This window comes from Eumetopias jubatus, unplaced genomic scaffold, assembly GCF_037043125.1.
Source record: "Eumetopias jubatus isolate StellerSeaLion01/CBP00866 unplaced genomic scaffold, mEumJub1_p1.0 scaffold_17, whole genome shotgun sequence".
Lineage (NCBI taxonomy): Eukaryota > Metazoa > Chordata > Mammalia > Carnivora > Otariidae > Eumetopias > Eumetopias jubatus.
The window spans coordinates 9,404,051-9,426,625 of NW_028274823.1; the positions used below are offsets into that span (position 1 = coordinate 9,404,051).

Below are 22,575 nucleotides of genomic sequence, written 5' to 3' on the forward strand. Positions count from 1 at the left end.
GTCAGGTTAATGAAAACCCCTACCCTTGGCATCTGATCATTTTGGTCTGCCTCCAGCAAGAATCCTGGTGAGTGTGAATCTAGCAAGTGCTGGTGAGGGAGAATTCTTTCTACTCTTCAGGGTCCTTCTAGCTGGACTAAGAATCAAGTTGAGAAGAGACAGATTAATAGGAGAAAATCCAATTTAATGGTGCAGGCACAGGGAATCCACACAGACATGGAAACTGCAAAGACTGTCAGGCAACATGATGCTACAATGAGTGACCTCTGACCTATATTAGCGCACTCAATCTGTGGCACAAACTGGAAGTGGGAACTCTATTTTAGAGAGCAAAAACCGAATTCAAAATTCAGATAAGTCTTCCCAAATTGTCCTTGGCAGCACTGAAACCACCCCCCCCCCCGACTGGTAAGTATGTAAGGGTGCCCACTTTCCTAGGGCCTAGCCAGCACAGCATGCTGGCCAACTTTTGGACTTCTGCATCCACCTGACAGGAGAGAACTGTATTGCAAAGTATTCTCAGACTTGTATTTCTCCTATGAGTGTGAGGGTCTTTTCATACATTTAAGAATCATTTGTAGTTCTTTTTCTGTTTATTGTTTATTCATGTCCTTTGCCCATTTTCCTATTCAGTTGTTTTTTTCTTCCCTGATTTGCAGGAGCACTACGTAAGTTAAGGAAATCCTCCCTTTGGTGGCAGGGGTTGCAATTTTTTAAAACCGGTTTGCCATTTGTCTTTTGACTTTGCTTATGCTTGTTTTGTGCTGTCATGCAGAAGTCTATGGTTTTTATGTTGTCAAAATTATTACTCTTTTTGGGTGATGACATCCAGCTTTTAATGAGAATGACATTCCTTACTCTAAGATAATAAAGGGATCTGCCCATGCTTATTTTTAGTGTTCTATATATTTAATTTTCTAATTTAATGTGCATTTTAATACTGGCTAATGACATCAGTTGCATGAACAGATTTCATTTTTTTCTAAGTCCTTTTTTTTTTTTTTTTTTTTTTAAGTAAGCTCTATGCCCAGTGTGGGGCTTGAACTCATGATCCTGAGATCAAGAGTGGCATGCTCTAGTGATTGAGCCAGCCAGGCGCCCCATAAGTCCTTTTTAACTTACAAGCCCATAAATATCATATGATGATTCTACAGCTCACCCTTGGTAGAGGGATCTTGATGGTATTTTTCATGTCCTTTTGCACTGTTAAACAAAATTTAACCAAGTAAATTTGAAGATCTAACTGGCTTTATTCAGTGATTTGTGAACTGGGCAGCAAGCATCCCATCTAGTAAGCCGAGGGGAGCTTCACTGAGCTAAATAAAAGAAAGGTTTTCAAAGGCAGAGAAGGCATTTAAAAAAAGAAGAAGAAAGTAATTTGTTATCAAGGAATGCACTGTTTAGGCAAGGCTGCCCTCCCTCCTAAGGGGAGCTGAAGGGGTCTCTCTGCATTTTCTAGTTGGACTTGGAAATTCCTAGTTGGACCAGGAAATTCCAAGTTGACCCGTTAAAGGTTACATTCCTGGGGGGTTGAAACTGCAGTTAAGTTAGGTGTTAAGTCTTGGTCCCCTGCCTTGGTGCCCTTAACCTAAACAACACCATTTTCGGCCTCCGGTTTTCTCTTTCACAGCACTGACTCAACTTTACAGACCCAGAAAAGGTAAAATAATATTATTTTATGATACAATTAAATATGTATAATCCACAAAAGAAGGATCTTTTAACCGTCAACAAACCAGAATCCCTCTCCCTCCGATCCTGCTGGAAACTAAAAAATATTTTAAAAGCAAATTAACACAGTGAGATATGATCAGATTGGTTAAAATAAAAAAGAAATCATAGTGACAATGCCAACCGATGGCAAGAATGAGGTGAAAGTAGCTCTCACACGCCGCCGCCAAGCACAGGAGTTGACAGGACCACCTGGAAACCTGGTCAGCAGTTTCTGTACAACCGTGCACTTCCCAAATGACCCAGCAGCTGTGCTCTTGACTATTTTACTCAGAGAAATGAGCACTTTAAGTTTAAGAAAAGCCTGCGCGCAAACGTGCAGAGCAGCTTTATTCGTAAGAGCGGAACACTGGAAACAACCCGATTGTCTCTCGCAGGGAGAATGGTGACACACCCACGGTGTATCGCTCATGGTGGGGGGGGGTCTGCTTGGAGCCCCAGGGTTGACAGAAAGGTTGTTTTAAATTTGAAGACATTTGAGATTCAACAAATGCCGAAACAAGCCTTCTCAGAGCTTCCTTTATCTGTCTAAAAGCAGTAAGTTTGGGGAAAGGGGGCCGCCGGAAATCCCTTTGTAGGGGAGTTTTGTGCAAAAAGTACCAATACCTGTATAGACAAATATTATCACCAACTTTCTTATCTCCTGCCTGTTCTCCTAAAAACCCATGCCATTCCTAAAAGCACTCTGTTTTTCCCTTAGAATCCGTTTCTGCACCTTCCCTTGTCCCTACTAAGGTATGGAAACCTTTAACCTTCACCTTTGAGAGAGCCAGCTACTTCTTCTGTTGGCTCCCTCACGCAGGTGAGATAAGGCTTTTCTTCGAGTGAATGTATTTTGTCCTGGACTTAAATATCCTTTCCCTTCTTTTGGTCCAGTTCTGAATAAAGCCCACTTGTCACAAATCCTCCTCTAAGGGATACCCCACATTAATTCTCCTCTTTGCTTTCTTTGCCTGTCTGCCAACAGTCCCCCCAAATTGTCTGTGATATACTCCAAAGGCTCAGACCTATATCTCTGGCTCTGATTTTTCTACCAGTTTCCAGATCCCTTTCCTGCTCAGCTTCCAAAATGCTTCTAGTCATAAGTTTAATTGACACTTTTAGAAGTCTGGAGTCTAAAGCAGAATGAACCCTTTTCCTTTCTGTTCCCCCTAAACTGTTTTCCTCCAGATGCCCCAATCTTTGCGTGTCACAGAGCCACTCCATTCGGAAAATGTGGCATCCATCTAATTCCTCCATTTCAAGATAATGACCAAATCTTCTCAAGTCTTCCTTTATGAGCGCGTCCGCCATTCTAACCAGCAGTGGTATCACCTTAGCTGAGGGCTTGTTCCACCACAGGTGAACTTTTGAAGTGGTCTAAGTGGAACCTAACCTTTTGGGTTCCCTCTGCAAGGTACTAACTGTTTCATCCGGTAGGACCCTTTGGCAAACAGCAGCTCGGAATCTCAATGGCTCCTGCGGAAATCTTGAAAATCAATTTCTTTGATCAACAAACTGGGTGTGGCAAATAGTAGGATGAGAGAGAGTTTTCTACCAGGTTATAAGGGAAAGTCCCCAATTTCCCACTCTTGAGGAGGACATGCAGAGCACAGGTCTATACCAATGGTTCTGAATAGGGGCACACTTTCGCCCCCCAGGGAACATCTGGCAAAGCCTGGAGGCATTTTTAGCTGTGGCAGGGGTCAAGGGTGCTCAACATCCCCTAATGCACAGGACAGCCTCCCACAACAGAGAATGAATGATCCAGCCTTGGATGTCGACAGCGCCAAAACTCAGAAACCCTGGTCTAGCACTTAGGAAAAGGGGGGGTCAAGGCAATGTAAGCTGGTATGAAAGGATCCTGAAAGAAAGGAGAAAGCATCTTGCGGCTGCCAGAGAAGATCGTTATGGTTACTTAGTCTTCTTGGCACCAGAAAGAAAGAAGGATGGGAAACAAGGTCCTATTTGTATTTGCAAAAAAACCACTGCCATTTCTGTACTGATGAGTAGTAACATTATGAATGCTTGTATTTTAGTAACCAAAAGGGCTGTTATCTGGGACTGTGGACAACCCTGTTAGAACACCGCTGCAGAACAAGTATGGACCTAACCACTTAACATGATAGAGACTTGTCTTTTAAACTCATTCCATCAACCTGCAAACTTGTCACATCAGCAATCCTACAATAATTATTTCTTAAACAAGCGCAGTATATTCCTACATCTACACCTTGGCGCATACATCTCCTTAGCCTATAATCTCCACCCCTCTGCTGCTTTACCTAAACCTAAGCCATCCCTTCTTTTGATGCTCAGTTCCAGCCCCTCGTTCTGTAAGCACATCTGTCCGTGCTGTTTATTTAACACTGGCAATAAATAAAATCTTCTACTGTCCTAATGGCATTTCTTAACACATATACCTGGTCTCTCCAATTAAAAATGTAACTTCCCTGAGGTCAAAGACCCTGTTGTAAACTTACAGACCCCTAATGCTGATCAGAGTACTTTGCACAGAGCAAAGACACCCCCCTCCCACCAGAGTTACTGGTAATAGATTCTGCCCGTATTAACAGTGAGCATTTACTGAGTATTTACTATGTCCCAAGAGCTGTTCTAAGCACTTAACATCTAACATCTCCCCTAATGCTACTGTTCTCCCCACTTTGCAGGAAAGGAAACAGAAGTACAGAATGGGGCAGTAACTGGTCTTAAGGTTGTCCTGCTACGAGGTGGTGGAGAGGGTTCAAACTCAAGTACTCTGACTCTAGGGCCTGGGTTTATGGCACACGAACAATTTCTGCTTATGCATGTACTAAGCTCTCACTGCCTAGACACACATAATGTCCGAAAAAAAGTGCTGCCGGTTTTCTTGAATAGCAAAAAGCTGAACAAGCTATAGATCTAGTTTAGCAGTTCCAGCCACTGGCAGACCTTCATAGGATTAATCGAACAAGGAAATATCACATCAAGAATATTTTTTTAAAATGCTCTCTTGCAAAATATCGAGTTGCCTAAAATGTTTTGGAACCACAGGGTGACCAAGTCAATTCCTTACAAATTGGATTGCCCAACCATAATGGGCATGTTCGTTCTAATGTATTTCAGGGACAACAAAGTCTTTCTGAGGAGGTAAGCATGGCTGAGTGCCCATGCTCTGACCTTACTGCTGGGTGAGAAGAGCACACTGAACACTCACTACCTCCCAGTGCCTCCTCATCTGTTAGATGAAGCCACTAATACTCGCTTAAAGTTAGAGGATATCGGGTGGAGGATATAAAATGCTCTGCCTATTGTAAATTCTCACTAAATTCTGCCTTTCCATTTATCTTCTTTTTAAAAAAAAAAGATTTTATTTATTTGAGAGAGAGAGAGTGAGAGAGAGCACGAGGAGAGGAGAGGGAGAAGCAGACTCCCCGCTGAGCAGGGAGCCTGATGCGGGACTTGATCCCAGGATCCCAAGATCATGACCTGAGCCGAAGGCAGATGCTTAACCTACTGAGCTCCCCAGGTGCCCCTCCATTTATCTTTGAGAGGGACCAAAATTAGCCCTACTTTGCAATTCTCTACCCTCCATGCCACCTGCTGTCACAGCAATAAACCTAGATCATAGCTGATTCTGTACCTCCAAGGCTCAAAACCTTCAATGGTTCTCAACAATTCCAAAGGATAAACTCCAGCATTCCTTAAAATACCCCCAGTCCTCTTTTGCTGCAGTGTTTTCGCCAATTCTCTTCTCCTAAAATCTAAACCCAGCTTCCAAAGAGACTCTCTCTCCCCTATTTGTTTGCAGCAATATACTAATATGACTTTAGTAATTTTCTTAATAACCCAAGCCTGTAAAACAATCAAATAACATTAACTACCTCTAATTAAACAAAAAGAGTCCTACCTCTGGGCATAGCACTCACTGAAGTAGCACTATGAAGAGCTTTTAATTCCTTAAAGCAAATGCAAAGAATGTAAAAGTTTACAGCTAAGCAGAAGTCAAGTTAATAACGAAGAGGAGGTATTCAAATGTGTGACGGTTTTCTGGAAAGCATGCCCTAGGACGGAAGAGCTGAATTAGTGGAAATGTTTAATGTAATGAGAAAACCCTGACAAAGTATTAAAGAATCGTTTGGGCCAGTCGGGAGAGCAGAATTAGGTACAACAGGTGGATATTCCTGGGAGGCAGGTTTCAGCTCAAGTTCAAGGACGCCGGCAGGGAATGGGCACCCCTGAGCCATGCTGAGCTCACCCATGGGAGATGCTTGGGCCCCAGTCATAAGATAAGGGGCAGAGGAAATTATCTAACTGGTCGGTAAGTCTGACCAACTCTGAGGTCCCTTCCTAACGTTGGAGCCCGGCCGCAGAAGAGAAGACACGGAAACGCTCTGCTCAGAAAGAGACTGTGTCTGCATTTTAACTATCTTTCTAGTTAAAATTGGGGGGTGGGGTGAAATGTAATAATTGGGGAAACGTGGCATCGGAGAGGTGACATCTCTGCAAAATGCCCCTAAAGATCCTAAACTCCGAGGCTCCCAGGGCCCAGTGGCTTGCAAAGGACAACTGGCAACCATGGCTCTCCGACTCCACACTCATGATGCTTGCTCCGGCAAAGAAGCTTCTAGAACAGCTCCCAGCTCCCTTCCCACCAGGTGCCACTCTCACCCCTCCTAACAGAAGAGGAGGTCGGCTCCGTCAGAGGCCTGGAGGGAGATCGGGGTCGCCACGCGGCGGAGAGAGGGAGGCTCCGACCCGGGACGTGCAGCGGGCTGCCGGGTCCCGTTAGGGGAAGCCCCGCCGCCGGGGCCAAGGTCGTCCCGGACCCCCAGGACACCCGCCGCCAGCGTACTCACCAGCGCGCTGCCACGCAGCAGCCGAGCCGCCGCTGCCTCCATGAGTGGGGCAGGCCAAGTGGCTGTGCCAACCACACGAAGTCGCTACTCAGTGCCTCCTGGCCGCGCGCCAGCGCTTGGGGGCGGAGCCAGGGCCTCGCCCCCGCCCCGCCCCCAGCTCACCTCCCTGGCCCCGCCCCCTCGTGCCTACGGAACCGCAAGACAGACACACAGGCCCTCTTCGCCTTTGCCCTGCGCACTGCTCACGCGAGACTTGGACAAGGCAGTGGGGCGGGAAGAGAATCGGAGACACAACAAACATGGCGGCGGCAGCGGCTGCGACGGTGACGAAGACAGCGGCGGCGGCGGCGACAGCGGCGTTAAACAAGGCAGTGGGAATTACTCGGTGCGGTGGTCAGGTGGTAAGTAGCAGGCTTCCGGCTCGGACGGCGGCGACACAGCCGAGCAGGACGGTTAAGAAGGAGCGGCAGGAGGCGAGAGCCGGGTTAGCGGCGGGCCGGCTGACCCCACCCGGGACTCAGTTTCAGCGGAGGGTTGGGCGTGGTCGGTCAGTCGGCAGGGTCACGACCCGGTACGTTCCTGGCCCGAGTGCGGAATGTGCGGTCTCTCGGTTCCAGGAGCCCCGAGGGAGCGGTGCCTGTGGCCAGGAGCTGGAGACTCCTGGGTAGGCAGATGCCTCTCGCTCTGACAGGTGGTCGTGTGCGGGTCTCCGCGAGGTTTGCGTCTTCACCGGGTACCGGAACCTGGAGGTCAGCGGAGGCGCGAGTCTCCTGGGTGCTCCGAATCCTGATGAGGATGCTGCCCAGACGCCAGTCCTGGGCTGCTCCTTGGGAGGACTTTTAAAACGTCTGTCTGTTATCTAATGGTCCAGCCTGGGTTAGTTTGTACTGTTTGTGCACTCTAATTCTGCGGAGATGTGAGGTTTGGGGAGGGCTTTGCAGCAAAGACCTATTCAGGTTCATACAGGTTTAAGTCTCTCGGTAAACTGTAGTGCGGGTAGCCAAGCCGTGCACCTATTAAGTGCTCCTCTCACTGTGAATTTGAATTGAAGTTACACCGGTTCTAGCTACCACTAACTAACCACGTGGCTCATTTAGTGACCCCTTAATGTGCTGTTCAGAACCCTAAGGAGGAGTGACAAGCGGTAGAAGAAGTAAAGACACTTTAAATTGTGAGATCTAAGGAAATTCAGTTTAGAAGAAACAAAACTTATTTAAAACAAAATTTTAAACGTCTGGATAAATGGTATTAAAATTCCATTTGATTTTAATTGATGACGTGCCTTCAACACAGCTACAGTTTAATATATTGTTGGGAAATCGTTACAGGGAATTGAGAGATGTTTGGTATTTTTTTGCCCCTAGGGGTTCAAACTGCTTCCCAGAAAACCCTGTGTTTGAGGTTGTGATAGAGAGCATCATAAAGATGAGAATCAAATGTTCCCTTGTTGGGGGTGCCTGGAGGTTTTCTTTCTAACCCTTTCCCACAAATGTTTCCCTACAAGGCTAGTGCATTATTTTTATGCAACTATAATTGTTCAGTGCTAAGCCTGACCCTTTAAGTGTACAGTGCTGTGCACAAATGAAATTAATAACTTAAATTTAAGAAAGACATTAAGAGTTTGCCAAATATGAAATCTTAAGAAATCCGAGGGGGAGGAGTGGGAGTCAAATTAGTGCATGTTATTCTTTGGTGATTCTTTGGAGCTTTGTTGACCTGAGCCTGTTGCTTTGTTCTTTGATTATCTGTTAGATTAGTTTTCTTTTCTGGTAATGGTAAAATTGGCAGAAGTTATTTTCTTAGCTTATTAAACCTGTAGATGCTAATTAACTTTTTCTCATAAAGGTTTTGATTTGTGGTGTGCTTTTCTTTGCAGACCTCTGTATGGCTTTTCAATTTTAGTTGAAATTCCCTCCATGGCCTTTTGGAGTCCCTTGGTGTGTCTCCAGAGTATATTTCGATTACTCTACATTTCATCAATGTTGGAGTGGCAAGAAAAAAGAGGAACTGATTTGGGGTGAAAAGGTTAGAGTGTGTAGCTCCTGTTTTGGATATCTTTTAACTTTATTTTACTTTTACGTGTCATGTTTTCTGATCTCTCAAAGCTTTATAATGTCCCTTTTTGCGTTCAGAGAATTTTTTTTTTTTCTGTAATCAGAGGAAATGTGCTCTAATTGTCTTTGAAGGTCCATGTTAACTCTCTATACTTAAATCAGTCCTCATTTGTTGGGCTTCACCATTGATGTGTATTCTATGGCAGAGTAAATCTTTCAGTGACCATAATTATTGGGCTATAAAAATAAGCACATCTATTGAACTGTAATCACTTTTTTTGTAGAGGCCTACCTAACCGCCAAATTAAGCTATTGTATAAGTAAGTTAGTTGCTAAGTATTCTACCTTATGGTTAGTAACCCCCAAATGGTACGTGAATAAAATAGATCTTTCTATTCCTTAATCGTGTTGTTCTCAAAATTCTCCCATAGCTTTTAAAAAAGATAGACTTGGGGAAGAAGGTAGGTTATAGAGATTCTTCTAGTTCTTATGTCACTGCTCTTTCATAGTTGTGGCTGTCTTCTAATTCACATCGTGGTGCCTGTTTTGTAAGTTCCTGGTTAAGAGGGTGTGTTTGTGTGTGTGAGAGAGAGAGTGTGTGTGAATCAACAACTTCCCATTTATAATGTGAGACTGAAGAACTAATATCAGAAGACTTCATACAAATAAATCCTTTATCAGAAACCAAGGAAAGTCAGAATAGTTTTAAGTTAGTGGCTTAAAGGTAAAGAGGTTTTTATGTTCTTCTGGGCTAGCAAAACTTTTTTCTTAAATATTTCTTTACTTCACTAGTGTAGGTAGCGCCTGGTTGTTTTGTAAGAACCTTATTTTTGAGCCTTGAATGGATAATTTGGGAGAAACTATTATTGTAAAAATAGTTCAGGTACATTCTACCCAGTTTATACAGACATGTGCCTACACCTCATGGAATCCCATACTAGACCCAGCTTAACTTTAATCAGGTAATCACAGGGAGGACTCAAAAATTTTGCCATATCATAAGGAATGATAATCATACAGTATGGGAATAATTCTCTGGTTGATATAATTAGATATCATTTAGTAGAAAGAGTAGATCAGGCTAGGAATATACCACCCAAATCTGCAATAAAATTGGAGAACTCAAATGTTTCTTTTTCTGATGACATGATTTTACATATTGAAATTTGTGTAAGTTATTTTTTGACTAACAAGCTCCAAGATGTTAAATTCGTGGCTCACGGAAAAGATATCTTCAGTAAAAACATAGTTTGCTGATGTCCTAAAGTAGATTTTTATGGTATGTTTGCAAAGGTTTTTAAATTTATCAGGGTCTTAGGGGCATCTCTGGATTTCAGTTGATTTGTGGAGTTCTTAAACTCTCAGTCAGAGAGCGCCTGGGTGGCTCAGTCGTTAAGCGTCTGCCTTTGGCTCAGGTCATGATCCCAGAGTCCTGGGATCAAGCCCCGCATCGGGCTCCCTGCTCAGCGGGAAGCCTGCTTCTCCTTCTCCCACTCCCCCTGCTTGTGTTCCTGCTCTCGCTCGCTCTCTCTCTCTCTCTCTCTGTCAAATAAATAAATACAATTTAAAAAAAAAAACAAACTTGCAGTCAGAGACTGATGATTACTTTATTAAAGACAGGAAGATGTCTTGGATATAAAACCTTTACTTTCTTTTGATACTAGGAAGTCTGTAGTTTCACAGTTATTGTTCTTTTTCTATTTACTGTTGCTTAGAAATAGTGACTTGAGATGGAGAAAGCTGGATTTTGAACCAAAGGCTCCATTCACATTCAGGCAAGGGCCTGTCCTGGGCTGTGTGTGTGTGTGTGAGAGAGAGAGATGTGACGAAGGTCAGGTGAGCACAAAAAATGCTTAGGGATGGAATGACACTTAATTTTTAAGTGATTGCAGAATGTCTGAGGTTGAAAACCATATCAATATATTTAAAACTCTTAAGAACAGATTTTTTTTTTCATATTTACAATGTTATCTTCCCTTTTTTCATTGGCATTCTTTTTTTTTTTTTTAAGTCCATCATGCATTATGATTGAAAATCAGCACACAATTTATGGCAGAGAACGCAGTGAAAGTTATAATGTGACAAGGTGATAATAGCCAAGACTGTCAAAATATGCCAGCCATGACATCCACAAAAGTAGTTAGGCTCATTTGTGTTCTTAAAACTTGAGATGCATGTATAAAAATACCATTTTCTTTTGCTTGCTTACTGGCAATCTCATGCATTTTTTTTCTGCACTGTCACATGTTCTCCTGTAGCAGTGTTAGGCTTTCTAATTAGGAATTGGTAGGATTTATCTTGCTTATTGAAGCCTATCAAAGTATATTCAGATATTTTCCAGTGGAAACATCTCAGTTTTCATATGAACTGATTAGCAAGAAGTGATGCCAAGTTGCAAAGTAAATACCAGATTTCTTTCTTAATTACAACTTTTATAATTAGGACACAGACAATCTATAGGGCCTTACCAATCAATCCTCATACTTTTACTTTTCTCCTTTTATTGTGGGGGCTCTTCCTTTAATGCTGTGTTGAGTAACAGTAGTCACAGCACTCATCCTGGTCGTGCTTAACCTTGATTCTAAAGGGAATGCAGCTAAATTTTCTCCATTCATTGGTGTAGGTTTTTGGAAGATATCCTTTATCAGCTTGAGAAAGTTAAACATTCCAAATTTGAATAAATGATTACTGTTATTTCCTTGCCCCTAGTGTTGCCTTTGGACTCAGATGACAATCCTATTGTTTTTCTTATGTGGGTGGACTGTCTTTTTTTTTTCTAGGAAGTTTTATATTCTCTTTGTCTTCTTTGAGGTTTTAAAATTTCAAAATGTGTCTAAGTGTTTTATTATCATATACTGTTTTGCATTCTATGATCCTTTTCCATCTGAAAGGAGTCTTTAATTTTGGAAATTTCTTGATTGCTATTTTTTAAAAAACCATTTCTCTTTGTTTACATTTGTTTTTCTGAAACTCATTTTAGAACTCTGCTGTATTTCTTACCTTTTAATGCATATTTTTACATTGTTTCCCACCTGTGTGTGTTCTGTTGTCCTTCTTTCCTTTTCCTTTTATTGAGATACGATGTTACTACAGATTATTGTTGATCTTAATCTTCTACAGATTATTGTTGATTTTATTCTTAATAATCTGGCTCACTACCCCCCCCAACCAGAGGGCAAATTTTTTTTTTAATTTCATTTATTTATTTGACAGAGAGACAGCGAGAGAGGGAACATAAGCAGGGGGAGTGGGAGAGGGAGAAGGAAGACTGATGTGGGCTTGATCCCAGGACCCTGGATTGTGACCTGAGCTGAAGGCAGATGTATAACCGACTGAGCCACCCACGTGCCTCCAGAGAGCAAATTTTAAAGGACAAATGAACAGAATCAACAGTAGTCACAGAACAAATAGTAATACACTGATTTGGGAGCAGAGGGAACCAGTTCAGATAAGCCTGGTAAGATGAGAAAAAGCAACTGAAACAAATTTGTTCAGAAACCAACAATAATCCTTAAAATTAAGAAAGTTGAGCCAGACCAAAGCAGGTGATTTAAAGAGGTAGTGTAAAAGAGTAAAATAAGATGTGAGTTTGGGAAATTACAATTTGGGCTATATGGATTACTGAGATGAAGGTAGACCATGTTCGTTTCATTGTAACTAAAACGAGGGCTTACAAGGCTCAGTTGATGAGCTGATTGATAGAAAAAGGGAAAAAACTGAATCTGGGACAGAGGAATGTTTTGACCCGAGGTATAACCATTTTTTGCTGCACAAATAGCCGAGAACATGTCATATACTACAGGTGTTGGGAGATACTTTACATATAGATACTTGTAAAACTTAAAACAGCACTGCCAGTTGGTATTATTATTACATTTTACAAAATAAGAAACTAGAGCTGAGAGAAGTTTCTGTTCAGAGTCTTCAAGCTAGTAAGTTTGGCCTAATACTGTAATACTCTGTTCATCCAAAGGATAGACTTTCAGTGGCCTCAGTTTTCTAGAAAATGGTGAAAAGTGGTAGTGATAATAATACCTTTTAAAAACCCCTAGACATCTTCTAAGAAGGGTGGAAAAGAACTGTTCACAAATGTTGCATTGTTCAGGAACAATGCAAATTTGGTCACCTGCACATTCTTATTTGGATAAATATGTTCAGAATAAAGAACAAGTTAACTGTGAGGAGAGAGGAAGACAAGAAATACAGAAATTAAATAAATCAGTAAACAAGAGAAACCAAAAACAGCCCTTCATTAGTGCCTAAAATATCACTGCATTGTTGTACAGTACAGTACCCTACAGGAGGAACATAGTCAAGGGCTAGTCTATATCTAGTAGAGTGCTAGTTAAGTTAGGTAAAAACAGAAGTTTTGGTCTTAAAACATCAGTCAAGCTACTGTCAGTTGGGAAATGTGCTGTTGGTGAAGCCCTCTCATTTCTCAACTCCACAGTTCTTTCTTTGGAAAACAGGCTGAAAAGTACTCAGAGTAGTCCAGACATTCTCAAAGAAGAAGAACATAACTGGTGGACTTAAATGACTGAGATATTAAGATTTTTATTATTAGGACTGGGTGGTATTGGTGTGAGGCTAGACAAAAATAGACCAGTGGAACAGAATAGAGAATCCAGAAATAGGGTCACATATATATAATCACCTGATGTAGAAAGGTGGTAATAGAGTCTAGTGGAGAAAGGCTGGTCTATGAAATGCATGTTGCTAGACAGTTGGTTCTCTTTGGAAGAAAGTATATTTCAACTCTTAAAGTATACATACACAAAGCTCGGTTCCAGATAAAAATATGAAAGGTAAAAAAAATAGTAAAGCTTTTAGAAGAAACTGCAGAACATCTTCAAGGAAGATGTTGGCAAGGACACAACTCTAAATGTAAAGGAAAGAAATGGGTCAGTTGGACTATGTTAAGAACTTCCATTTATTGGGTTATCTTAAAGAAAGTGAAAAGGCAACCAAAGAGTGAGAGAAGACACTGAAAATATACATATCTGATAAAGAGCTCATATCTAGAATATTATAAAGAACTCTTAGATATTAACTAGAAAAAGAAAACCTAATAAAAAATGAGCAAAAGACTTGAACAGATACTTCACTGGGTATGAAAATAGAGGGTATCTCTGTGGCTAATTAACATAAAAAGTATACAACTTCATTAGTTATCAAGGAATGGAAATGAAAACCAATGTGATACCGTGCACCCACTGGAATGGCTGAAATGAAAAAGGCAAAAAATAACCTGCGTGTTGGCAAGGATATGGAAGAACAGAGTTCTTGTTCATTGCTGATGGGAGTGTAAATTGTCATAAGCACTTTGAAAAACCATTTTGCATTGTCTAAAGGTGAATATATGCAAGCCCTTTGACAGCAATTTCAAAAGTCAGGGTAGTGGGGCCCTTGCCGGGGCTCTGGGGGACCAGTACTGGAAGGGTCCATCCTGGGATGCTGGTGGCCTTCTGTTTCCCGACGTCGGTCAGACTTCATGGATATGTTCACTTTGTGATGACTTGTTGAGCTCTACCCTTAGGATTTATGTGCTCTTCTGTGTGTATGCTGTGCTTTGAGAGAAGTTCAGCATCTATGTTGAGAAGTGACTGATCTTTAGCTTTAGATTCCATTCTACTGGCTTTTAAAGATGAGGACTTTTTAAGATAGAAATTACTTATTAATAATAGTTGGAGTTTAGGGAAAAAAATGAGCAGAAGACATATTTAAGAAGACCTTGTACATTTGCATAAAAATTTTTACTGGGAGAAAAGACCTTTGTCTCCTAGGTTGTTCTTACTAGAAAACTTTTTGGTTATTTGATTTCTGAATTTGGGCCATAAACCTATGTGAAGACCAGTTTAGTTTGTGATAACAAAATCTCATAGGAGATTTTCCTCTACATTAGCATCAGAATTTTTTTTTTTTTGCAATAATCATAGGGGTGCATATATAGTTTAGAATTAGTTTTCTTAAATTTTCTTTTTAAAAATTATTTATTTTTTATTATGTTCAGTTAGCCAGCATATAGTATAAGTTTTTGATGTAGTGTTCAGCGATTCATTTTTTGTTTTCTTTCTTAATTTTTCCCCTCATTCTCAGAGTGAATAGGATGATGTGTGGTGGTAGAGGTGGTGATTTGGATTTCCAAGGCAGAGGTCAGGAAACTATAGCCTATAGGCTTATCCTGGCTCAAGGCCTGCTTCTGTAAAGCCTTATTTTGGAACATAGCCATACTCAATTTGTTCACACATTATTTGTGGCTGCTTTTAGCTAAAATGACAGAGTTGAATAGTTGGGACAGAGACCTCATGACCTGCAAAACCTAAAATACTACTGTCTGGCCTTTTTACAGAAAAGGGTTGCCAACCCCCTGTTCTAGAGCACCTATTTCTAGAGCATTCATGCGAACCCTATGATTTGAGAGCCTTTGCTGTCTGAAATGATAGTCACTAGCCATATATAGCTATTTCCATTTAAATTAATTAAGGAAAATAAAAAACTCAGGTCATTTGTATTAGCCACATTTGAAGTGCTCGTCGCTATGTGTGGCAAGTAGAACTCTATTGGACAACACAGATATGTAACATGTCCATCTAGAAAATTTTCTTTGGCCTCGATTGAGCCACTTTTTTTTTTTTAAACTGTCTCCTTCATTGATAATCCCTGCTGCTGTGCCTATTTCTTTCATGTGGACTTATTTTCTCTTTTTTTCAGTCTTTGTAATTTTTTTCCATCCTCTTAAGACTGAGTTTGGTCCCAGTTTATTTAAATATTAATTGTAGTAAATTTTCACAATTTTCTCTGTGTTCTCTCGTTCACCAAGAAAATAAGATATTTGATGGCAGGTACTGTATTCTCTGTTGCTTTGTACGGTGCCTTGCACATAGTAATCTTTGTCACTGTTGTTTTGATATATACTGGATCTCCCTAAATAGTGTGACATTATTTCAGTTTTTTCCCCCTAGGCATAACAAACTGTAAACTTCAACAGAAAAAAGAAAAAAAGGATAAAGCAAAGATGGGTGAAAAGAAACCAGAGCCTTTGGACTTCGTGAAGGATTTCCAGGAGTATCTGACTCAGCAGACTCATCATGTGAACATGATTTCTGGATCAGTTAGTGGGGACAAAGAAGCAGAGGCTCTTCAGGGAGGTAGACTCATCTTAATACTATTAAATAATTCATTTTTCATAAATATATTAATACTTGTGTGTAGTTATCTGTACGGTGAGGACCACTAATCACTAATGTGAATCATTCCATTTTTACTTAGACACAGGGCAATTTGTTTTCCTTTTTAAACATGTCAGATTTTAGTTGAGGGAGAATGAAACTTCCCAAGGGCCCAACATAGTCTAGAGAGGCATTATGGTCTTGTTGGAAGGTTAGGAATTCTAAATATCCTTCCCATCTTCTAAGTTCTATTAGCTAACAGTAGACCCAAGGAACCCAATGCAGGTAGAGAGCATCAGCTTCACTACACAAAGGATTTGGCCAGTGAGAAATCTGGATTAGACCAGAGACACAATAGGGGTTTCTTTTTCTTCTCTCTTGAAATGAAGAAAGGGCTGACCGTGTTTACTTCTCTAGACAGAGAACCAGAATAGGGAAAGCAGCGACCCTCTTGAGCCTGCTACAGATAGACTTTTGTCTGGTTTGTTTACCACACAGACTGGAATCTGTTCCTGAACGGAGCTCAGGGGTCAACAGACTACAGCCCATGGGCCCCATCTGGACTGCGAATTGTTTTTGTATGACCGGCGGACCAAGAGTGATTTCTACATTTTAAAATGGGGAAAAAAAATCAAAAGAATACTATAATATGTGCAAATTATATGAAATTCAGACTTCAGCATCCATAAAGTTTTATTGAAACATAGCCACACTTGCTTGTTTACATATTTCCTGGAGCTGTTTTTGTGCCATAACAGTGAAGCTGAGTAGATCTGGTAGAGAACAGATGGCCCACAAAGCCTAAGGTATTTAGTATCTTATCATCATGGGAAAAGTTTGCTGACCCTGATGTAGATAGTCTGTGGCCTTGTTGTCCAGGAACTAGCAGCAGAGACCAGGCATCACCTGGGAGCTTGTTAGAAGTGTAAATTGTCCGTCCCCACCGCAGATCTACTGAATCAGGATTTGTGTTTTAATAAGCTCCCCACATGATTAATATACACATTGAATTTTGAGAGTCACTGGCTTGGGAGAGAAATCGAAGATGGGGACACCGAGCCTTGTCCCTCCAATGTAGTGGCACCGCTGGATATTGGATTTGCACCCACCAGTAAAATCACTTCTCCTCGTGAAGCGGGGGAGGAAACAGTGGAGGAGGGGCTTGACTTGTTCATACCAGTACTGCTATTTCCTGGGGATAGAGTAGAAGTGTTTTTCCCAAGAAGTTGTGGGAATAAAAATGTCCCTCCTGAAACTCTAGTGTACAGATTCCTGGACTGAGATTCAAGAGACCAGGGTTGTACTCCGCACTGCTTGCTGGTTTTCCTGATAATGAACACTTGCTCCTTCAGTTTCTTTATAGATACAAAGAAGTAGTTGGGTTAAATTAAAAGCAAAGGGCTAGACAAATATCTTTTAACTTTCAAATTCTTACAGTTCTAACATTCAGAGGTATCAGATATAGTATCTTCCTTTATGTGCCTAGTTAGAATTTTAAGATCCTAAATGCATCCCAGAATCTAGACCATGTATAAACCAAATAAAACAGGGCAAAACTCAACATTAATTGCTTTAGATGACAGTAAACTGAGTTAGGATTTGGGGAAATTATCATGACTGCTGATTATAATACTTGTAGAAGTGGCTAGGATCTTAAACGTGTATTGCTTTGCCATTATGGTTTACTCCCCTCTGTTCTCCAGACCTGTCAAAAAAAGGATAATGCCCTATTCTCTTCTTCAGAAGCATGTTGAGGACTGATAAAATTTATGTGTAAGTAATTTGAGGTCCCCCTATAAAAGGTTCTCAACAGAATACTGCTTTCGTATGAAATTAACCTCTGTTCAGAAAGTCTGTATTTTCTGAGTTAGGTTTTGTGCTAAGTAAGCTGTCAATTTATGAAAGATTTTCTACCACTCAAGACTAAAATGCTAAATTGAGTTGATTCTGAGATGCATAATTTTTTTTGCTATACTTTGTTTATAGCTGGAACAGATGGTGATCAGAATGGACTTGATCACCCATCTGTTGAAGTTTCCCTGGATGAAAACTCAGGAATGTTAGTAGACGGGTTTGAAAGGACCTTTGATGGGAAGCTCAAGTGTCGGTACTGCAACTATGCCAGCAAAGGAACAGCCCGGCTTATCGAACATATTAGAATCCACACAGGTAATGGCGAAATGGCTGGAGAAGGCATTTCTTTGGGGGCAGGAGAGGGGCCAAGGAAGGCAAGTTGATCTGATGTATAAGTAGTTCTGATAGTTTAAAATTGAAGGTTGATACAAGGTATGAATAAATGGAGAAGTTACTCCATTTTTTCAAAACATTGGCATAACAAGATACAAATGGGAAGTAAGGCCCCTTCTAGAGCTCCCCCTTCCTTAGCCATCTTTCTTCTTGATCCACATCCTCTCTCACCATCTGTCTGCTTCTAAGGCTGGGCAGGTTAATGCCGAAGGTAGTGTGAAGTGATAAAATGTTTTCATCTTTATCCTTCTAAGTATGTTTCAGTTGCCGACCGGGGACAGGGCTTTTATACAGTTGCAGACTGCACCGCTGACCCTTAGGGCTCACCTTAGTCCTCCCACCTTCTGAGAAGCCCTCTTAACTATGCCCTGCCCTGGCCCAAGACCTGGTCGGATGTCCCACTCGTTTGCCCTGTGGGGTCTCATGCTGTGTCTGAGGACAAGGCTCATGTCAGGGCCATGTTTGTGCCCGCAGAGCCTAACAGAGCATCGGACACATAGTAAGGACTCCGTACTTATTTGTTATGTGATTGACTCCAAATACTTATTTTACATATTTGCGCCATTTTCAGCTAACGGCACTGACTACAGTTGTCCCTTTTGGCAACTGAAGAGGAGAGGAGGAAGGTAGAGGTGAAGCACTGGCCATTTTGAAGGAACACTTTGCATAATTCATATTTGGACTGGGAAGCTCATTTCCCTTTTGAGCTTTCTATTTAATAGAATAACTTTTTAGAAAAGTTTTTTTGTATTTTTCCCTGAGGAAGGGGTATTTGTGTGTGAATATGTTTGAAGAAGTGTTCATGTATAGATGTGCTCAAACATAACTGACGTGTACTTTTGATAAAATCATTATTATGTAGGGAATATTATTGTCAGTTTTGCTACTCTTTCCCCAGATGCCAGTTGAAGCCATAACAATTTCTACAGTATACTGACTAAGAGAACATATCTATAGATCTCAAATTGTTGCTGATGAGTTAAGGCTTTAAGTTGACAGGTTTCTTTGCAAAGAAACCTGATCAGTTTCTAAGTCTAATGAATGGACAACACATGAAACTTTCCATAAATGAGCTACTCTTGCAGTTTCTCCCCCATTTTTCTTTTTAAACAGGTGAGAAACCTCATAGATGTCACTTATGCCCATTTGCATCTGCTTATGAGCGTCATCTGGAAGCCCACATGCGTTCCCATACAGGAGAAAAACCATACAAATGTGAATTATGTTCCTTCCGCTGCAGTGATCGAAGTAACCTGTCCCATCATCGAAGGCGCAAGCATAAAATGGTACCAATTAAAGGTACTAGGTCTTCCTTAAGCAGCAAGAAAATGTGGGGAGTTTTACAGAAGAAAACAAGCAATCTGGGCTATAGCAGAAGAGCATTAATCAATTTAAGTCCACCTTCCATGGTGGTTCAGAAGCCAGACTACCTTAACGATTTTACCCATGAAATCCCAAATATCCAGACTGACTCCTATGAAAGTATGGCAAAAACCACATCAACTGGTGGCCTACCAAGGGACCCCCAAGAACTCATGGTTGACAACCCTTTAAATCAGCTCTCAACCCTGGCAGGACAGTTGTCTAGTTTGCCACCAGAAAACCAAAACCCTGCATCTCCTGATGTAGTTCCCTGCCCTGACGAGAAGCCTTTCATGATGCAGCAGTCCTCTGCCCAAGCAGTGGTTGCTGCCGTGTCAGCAAGTATTCCTCAGAGCTCCTCTCCCACGAGCCCGGAACCTCGGCCGTCACACAGTCAGAGGAACTACAGTCCGGTGGCAGGTCCGAGCAGTGAACCAAGTGCCCACACAAGTACTCCCAGCATAGGAAACAGCCAGCCGAGCACTCCAGCTCCGACCCTCCCGGTCCAGGACCCGCAGCTTCTACACCACTGCCAGCACTGTGATATGTACTTTGCCGACAATATCCTTTACACTATTCATATGGGATGTCATGGGTATGAAAATCCTTTTCAGTGTAACATATGTGGTTGCAAATGTAAAAACAAGTATGATTTTGCTTGTCATTTTGCAAGGGGACAGCATAACCAACACTGATTGAAAATAATCACATTATGCTTTACTTGGTTTTACCTTTTTGTGTTTTATAGTTTTGTTTATTGGGTTTTTTTTTTTCCGGGGGGGGGGGTCATTCCTAATAAGGTGTCTGCTAATTTAAAGTCTATATATTTATAGAATATAAGTTTGTCAGTGGAAACAAAAAAAAAATTTTTTTTTTTTCTATAAAAATCTGGTCAGGCTCATTTATGTATTAGAGCAGTGAGACACGTTGGTGTCTGTTTTTTCCTTTCACTTAGTTGAGAACTGGAGTGCAATCATAATCCTAATAGGTATTCATTTACATTTCCCATACTTACGGTCCATAAACACTTCAGAGCTTACTGATACTCTTGTATTTCAACATATACATTCAGCTAGATATTACTTCTGCCATATTCAACATGGTAGAATTACTGTCTCTTACAAAGTCTATTACAGTTTATTTCAGTGTTTAGTAGAGGAATTGCCTTTAACCTCGTTCTTTGTCAACGTGCTGTTTCATTCACATTGCTGAATGTTCACAGTACTTTCATTTCACCTGATAATCACAGAGCTATTTAGTGTAGCAGATCCTTCTTTTTTTTTTTTTTTTCCTTAAGGGGAAATGTAAAACAGGTCATTCTTTTTAAATTCAAGTTATAAAAATATGAGGCAAAAGTTCTGAAAAGAAATTGAAGCCTACATTGAAAAATGGGTTTAATACTTAAAATACCTGTTTGTTCAATTTCTAGTTTAAATATGTCAGTTTTCCATTGGATTCTTTTTATTCTGGTTTATTGTAAAAACCACATGAAATGCTAGAAATATCAGGATTATCTCTAAAGATGCCTTTTTTTTTTAATTTGCATCTTTCATTTAAATTCTTCACTCTGACATTATTATTAGTGTCAGGTGAGGTTGACAAGTATACTGAGAATCTGTTATTCCTCTTATTCCTTTGATGACCAAAGAGGTACAGTGGTAGTCATCTACCTTATTCCTTGGAAATGCAGTCCTTCAAAAGAAAAAAAAAAAAAATCTCTGAAGTTTCCATTTCTTGCCTTCTATCCATTTACTGCCTGTAATTTCCAAGAAGAGGTGGGTATAGAAACACATGGGAAAATAGGATGGTGAAGTAATACTTAAAAAAATGAGAACGTGTGTCCACCAAAACAAATTCTGGTTTTCCCTTCAGAATTGGCCATTTAAAATATTTTCTGTGAATTCAGCTTGTAATGCTTATTTGCAGTTCTGCCAGTTTTTCAAGGATAGTGACAAAACTAGAGACTGATGGAATCGTCGCCTTAGTAGGAAAGGGTACAAAAGTGGGAAAATAGATATAAAATGCATTTAAATGTGATAATTTGTTTACAAAAATATGACTTACTAAACCTAGAATAATTTTGAATAGGAGGCTATTGTTTTTATATTGTGTAATAACTAGCTTACTCTAAGAGAGCTTGGTCAAACAATAAAATATATTGTTACTAACTGTTGGTTTCTGTGTACTTTGGAAAAGTTTCATTTTTAATTTGGTCCAAATCTTGGAAGTGTTGCTAATCGGCTTCTTAAAGAGAATACCCTAACTATGAAGCATTTATTAAGCAAAAAGGACTTACACTCTTCTATAGCAAATAAAAAGGGAAATGTTGACAGTAGGCGTTCACCAAAACCCCCACGTGCCAAGTTAATGAATCTTCTGCCCTTCTTTCCAAATGCTAGAAAGCCATTAAAATGAGTTCTCGTGGTTTAATATCCAGTCAAAACTAACCTCAACAGCATTGTTCAAAGAGCAGCAAAGAGTCTGTCAAAACTATAAATAACTCTCTCCCTTGTCAAATCTGGGGCTTCTGAATCTACAGTTGTGTTTCTCTTGTTGCTTAAATCACTCATTGCTCAGATCAGCTTGAATGCAACCATTTCCAAATGTGGAACTTGGCTCTAGTATTTATTTATTGCCAGAAACAAACAGGTTGCTGTCATTTGGAAGCTTTTGTAATTATTTTCTTCCTTCTCACTTTTATTCTTCACATAAAAGCAATACCCCAAGATAGAAAATGAAAGCTTTCATTAAAGAGAGAGAACCCTCTTGTTAAAACCAGTTTCTTAACTCTATATTCTGGGCTATTCAAATAGTGACACTTTTTTTCTGGCAACTAAAGATAGATGTTTTGAAGGTACATTTTAATTTAAACAGAAAATATCTTTTTTCATAATTAAACTAGAATGTATAATTCTAATTTTCCTATGACTTAAAAGAGCACAGTTGGTATCCCAAAGGTGTCAATGCTTGAGAGCTACAACTAATTCTAAATGCACTAAAGTTTTTGAATCAAATCTACCTTATAAACTTTTTTAGTATTGTATTTTTAAAAAGATTTAGGATTTTATTTAAATTTTCTGAGTTAAATTTTATACATGGAAAGATGATACTATCTTCCATTAAGTGTTGAATACGTTTCTCCCATTTTATTTTTAATCAAATATTTTATAGAAATGAGCTGCTAGGAAAAGT

The 22,575-nt window shown here is 40.4% G+C and overlaps 2 protein-coding genes across 7 annotated transcripts in view; one reads left to right on the top strand and one right to left on the bottom strand.

Annotated features, from left to right (window-relative positions):
• Window positions 1-6,645, bottom strand: part of ACADSB (acyl-CoA dehydrogenase short/branched chain) — a 29,058-nt gene extending 22,413 nt beyond the window's left edge. The window contains exon 1 of the mRNA XM_028120028.2: window positions 6,552-6,645. Coding sequence (XP_027975829.1) covers window positions 6,552-6,593 — 42 coding nt within the window. The 5' untranslated portion in view covers window positions 6,594-6,645. The remainder of the gene's footprint in view (window positions 1-6,551) is intronic.
• A 159-nt stretch (window positions 6,646-6,804) lies between these two features.
• On the top strand, window positions 6,805-21,551 carry IKZF5 (IKAROS family zinc finger 5). 6 transcript variants are annotated; one of them, XM_028119951.2, is made up of 5 exons: window positions 6,805-6,952; window positions 8,428-8,576; window positions 15,554-15,753; window positions 17,761-17,943; window positions 19,135-21,551. In XM_028119951.2, the coding sequence occupies exons 3-5, from the start codon at window positions 15,621-15,623 to the stop codon at window positions 20,076-20,078; spliced, it is 1,260 nt and encodes a 419-aa protein (XP_027975752.1). In that variant the 5' UTR covers window positions 6,805-6,952; window positions 8,428-8,576; window positions 15,554-15,620; the 3' UTR covers window positions 20,079-21,551. The 6 variants fall into 6 exon arrangements, with proteins under 6 accessions (XP_027975752.1, XP_027975753.1, XP_027975757.1 ...); XM_028119952.2 differs by having other exon boundaries at window positions 15,568-15,753; XM_028119954.2 differs by lacking the exon at window positions 6,805-6,952 and adding an exon at window positions 6,974-7,300.
• Window positions 21,552-22,575: the final 1,024 nt, after the last annotated feature.

Excerpts from the sequence above, each read along its gene's own strand:
- IKZF5 (XM_028119951.2), top strand. The coding sequence starts at position 15,621 with ATGGGTGAAAAGAAACCAGAGCCTTTGGACTTCGTGAAGGATTTCCAG. Across the intron at positions 15,754-17,760 it reads AGCAGAGGCTCTTCAGGGAG|CTGGAACAGATGGTGATCAG; the intron begins GTAGACTCATCT and ends CTTTGTTTATAG. Across the intron at positions 17,944-19,134 it reads ACATATTAGAATCCACACAG|GTGAGAAACCTCATAGATGT; the intron begins GTAATGGCGAAA and ends CTTTTTAAACAG.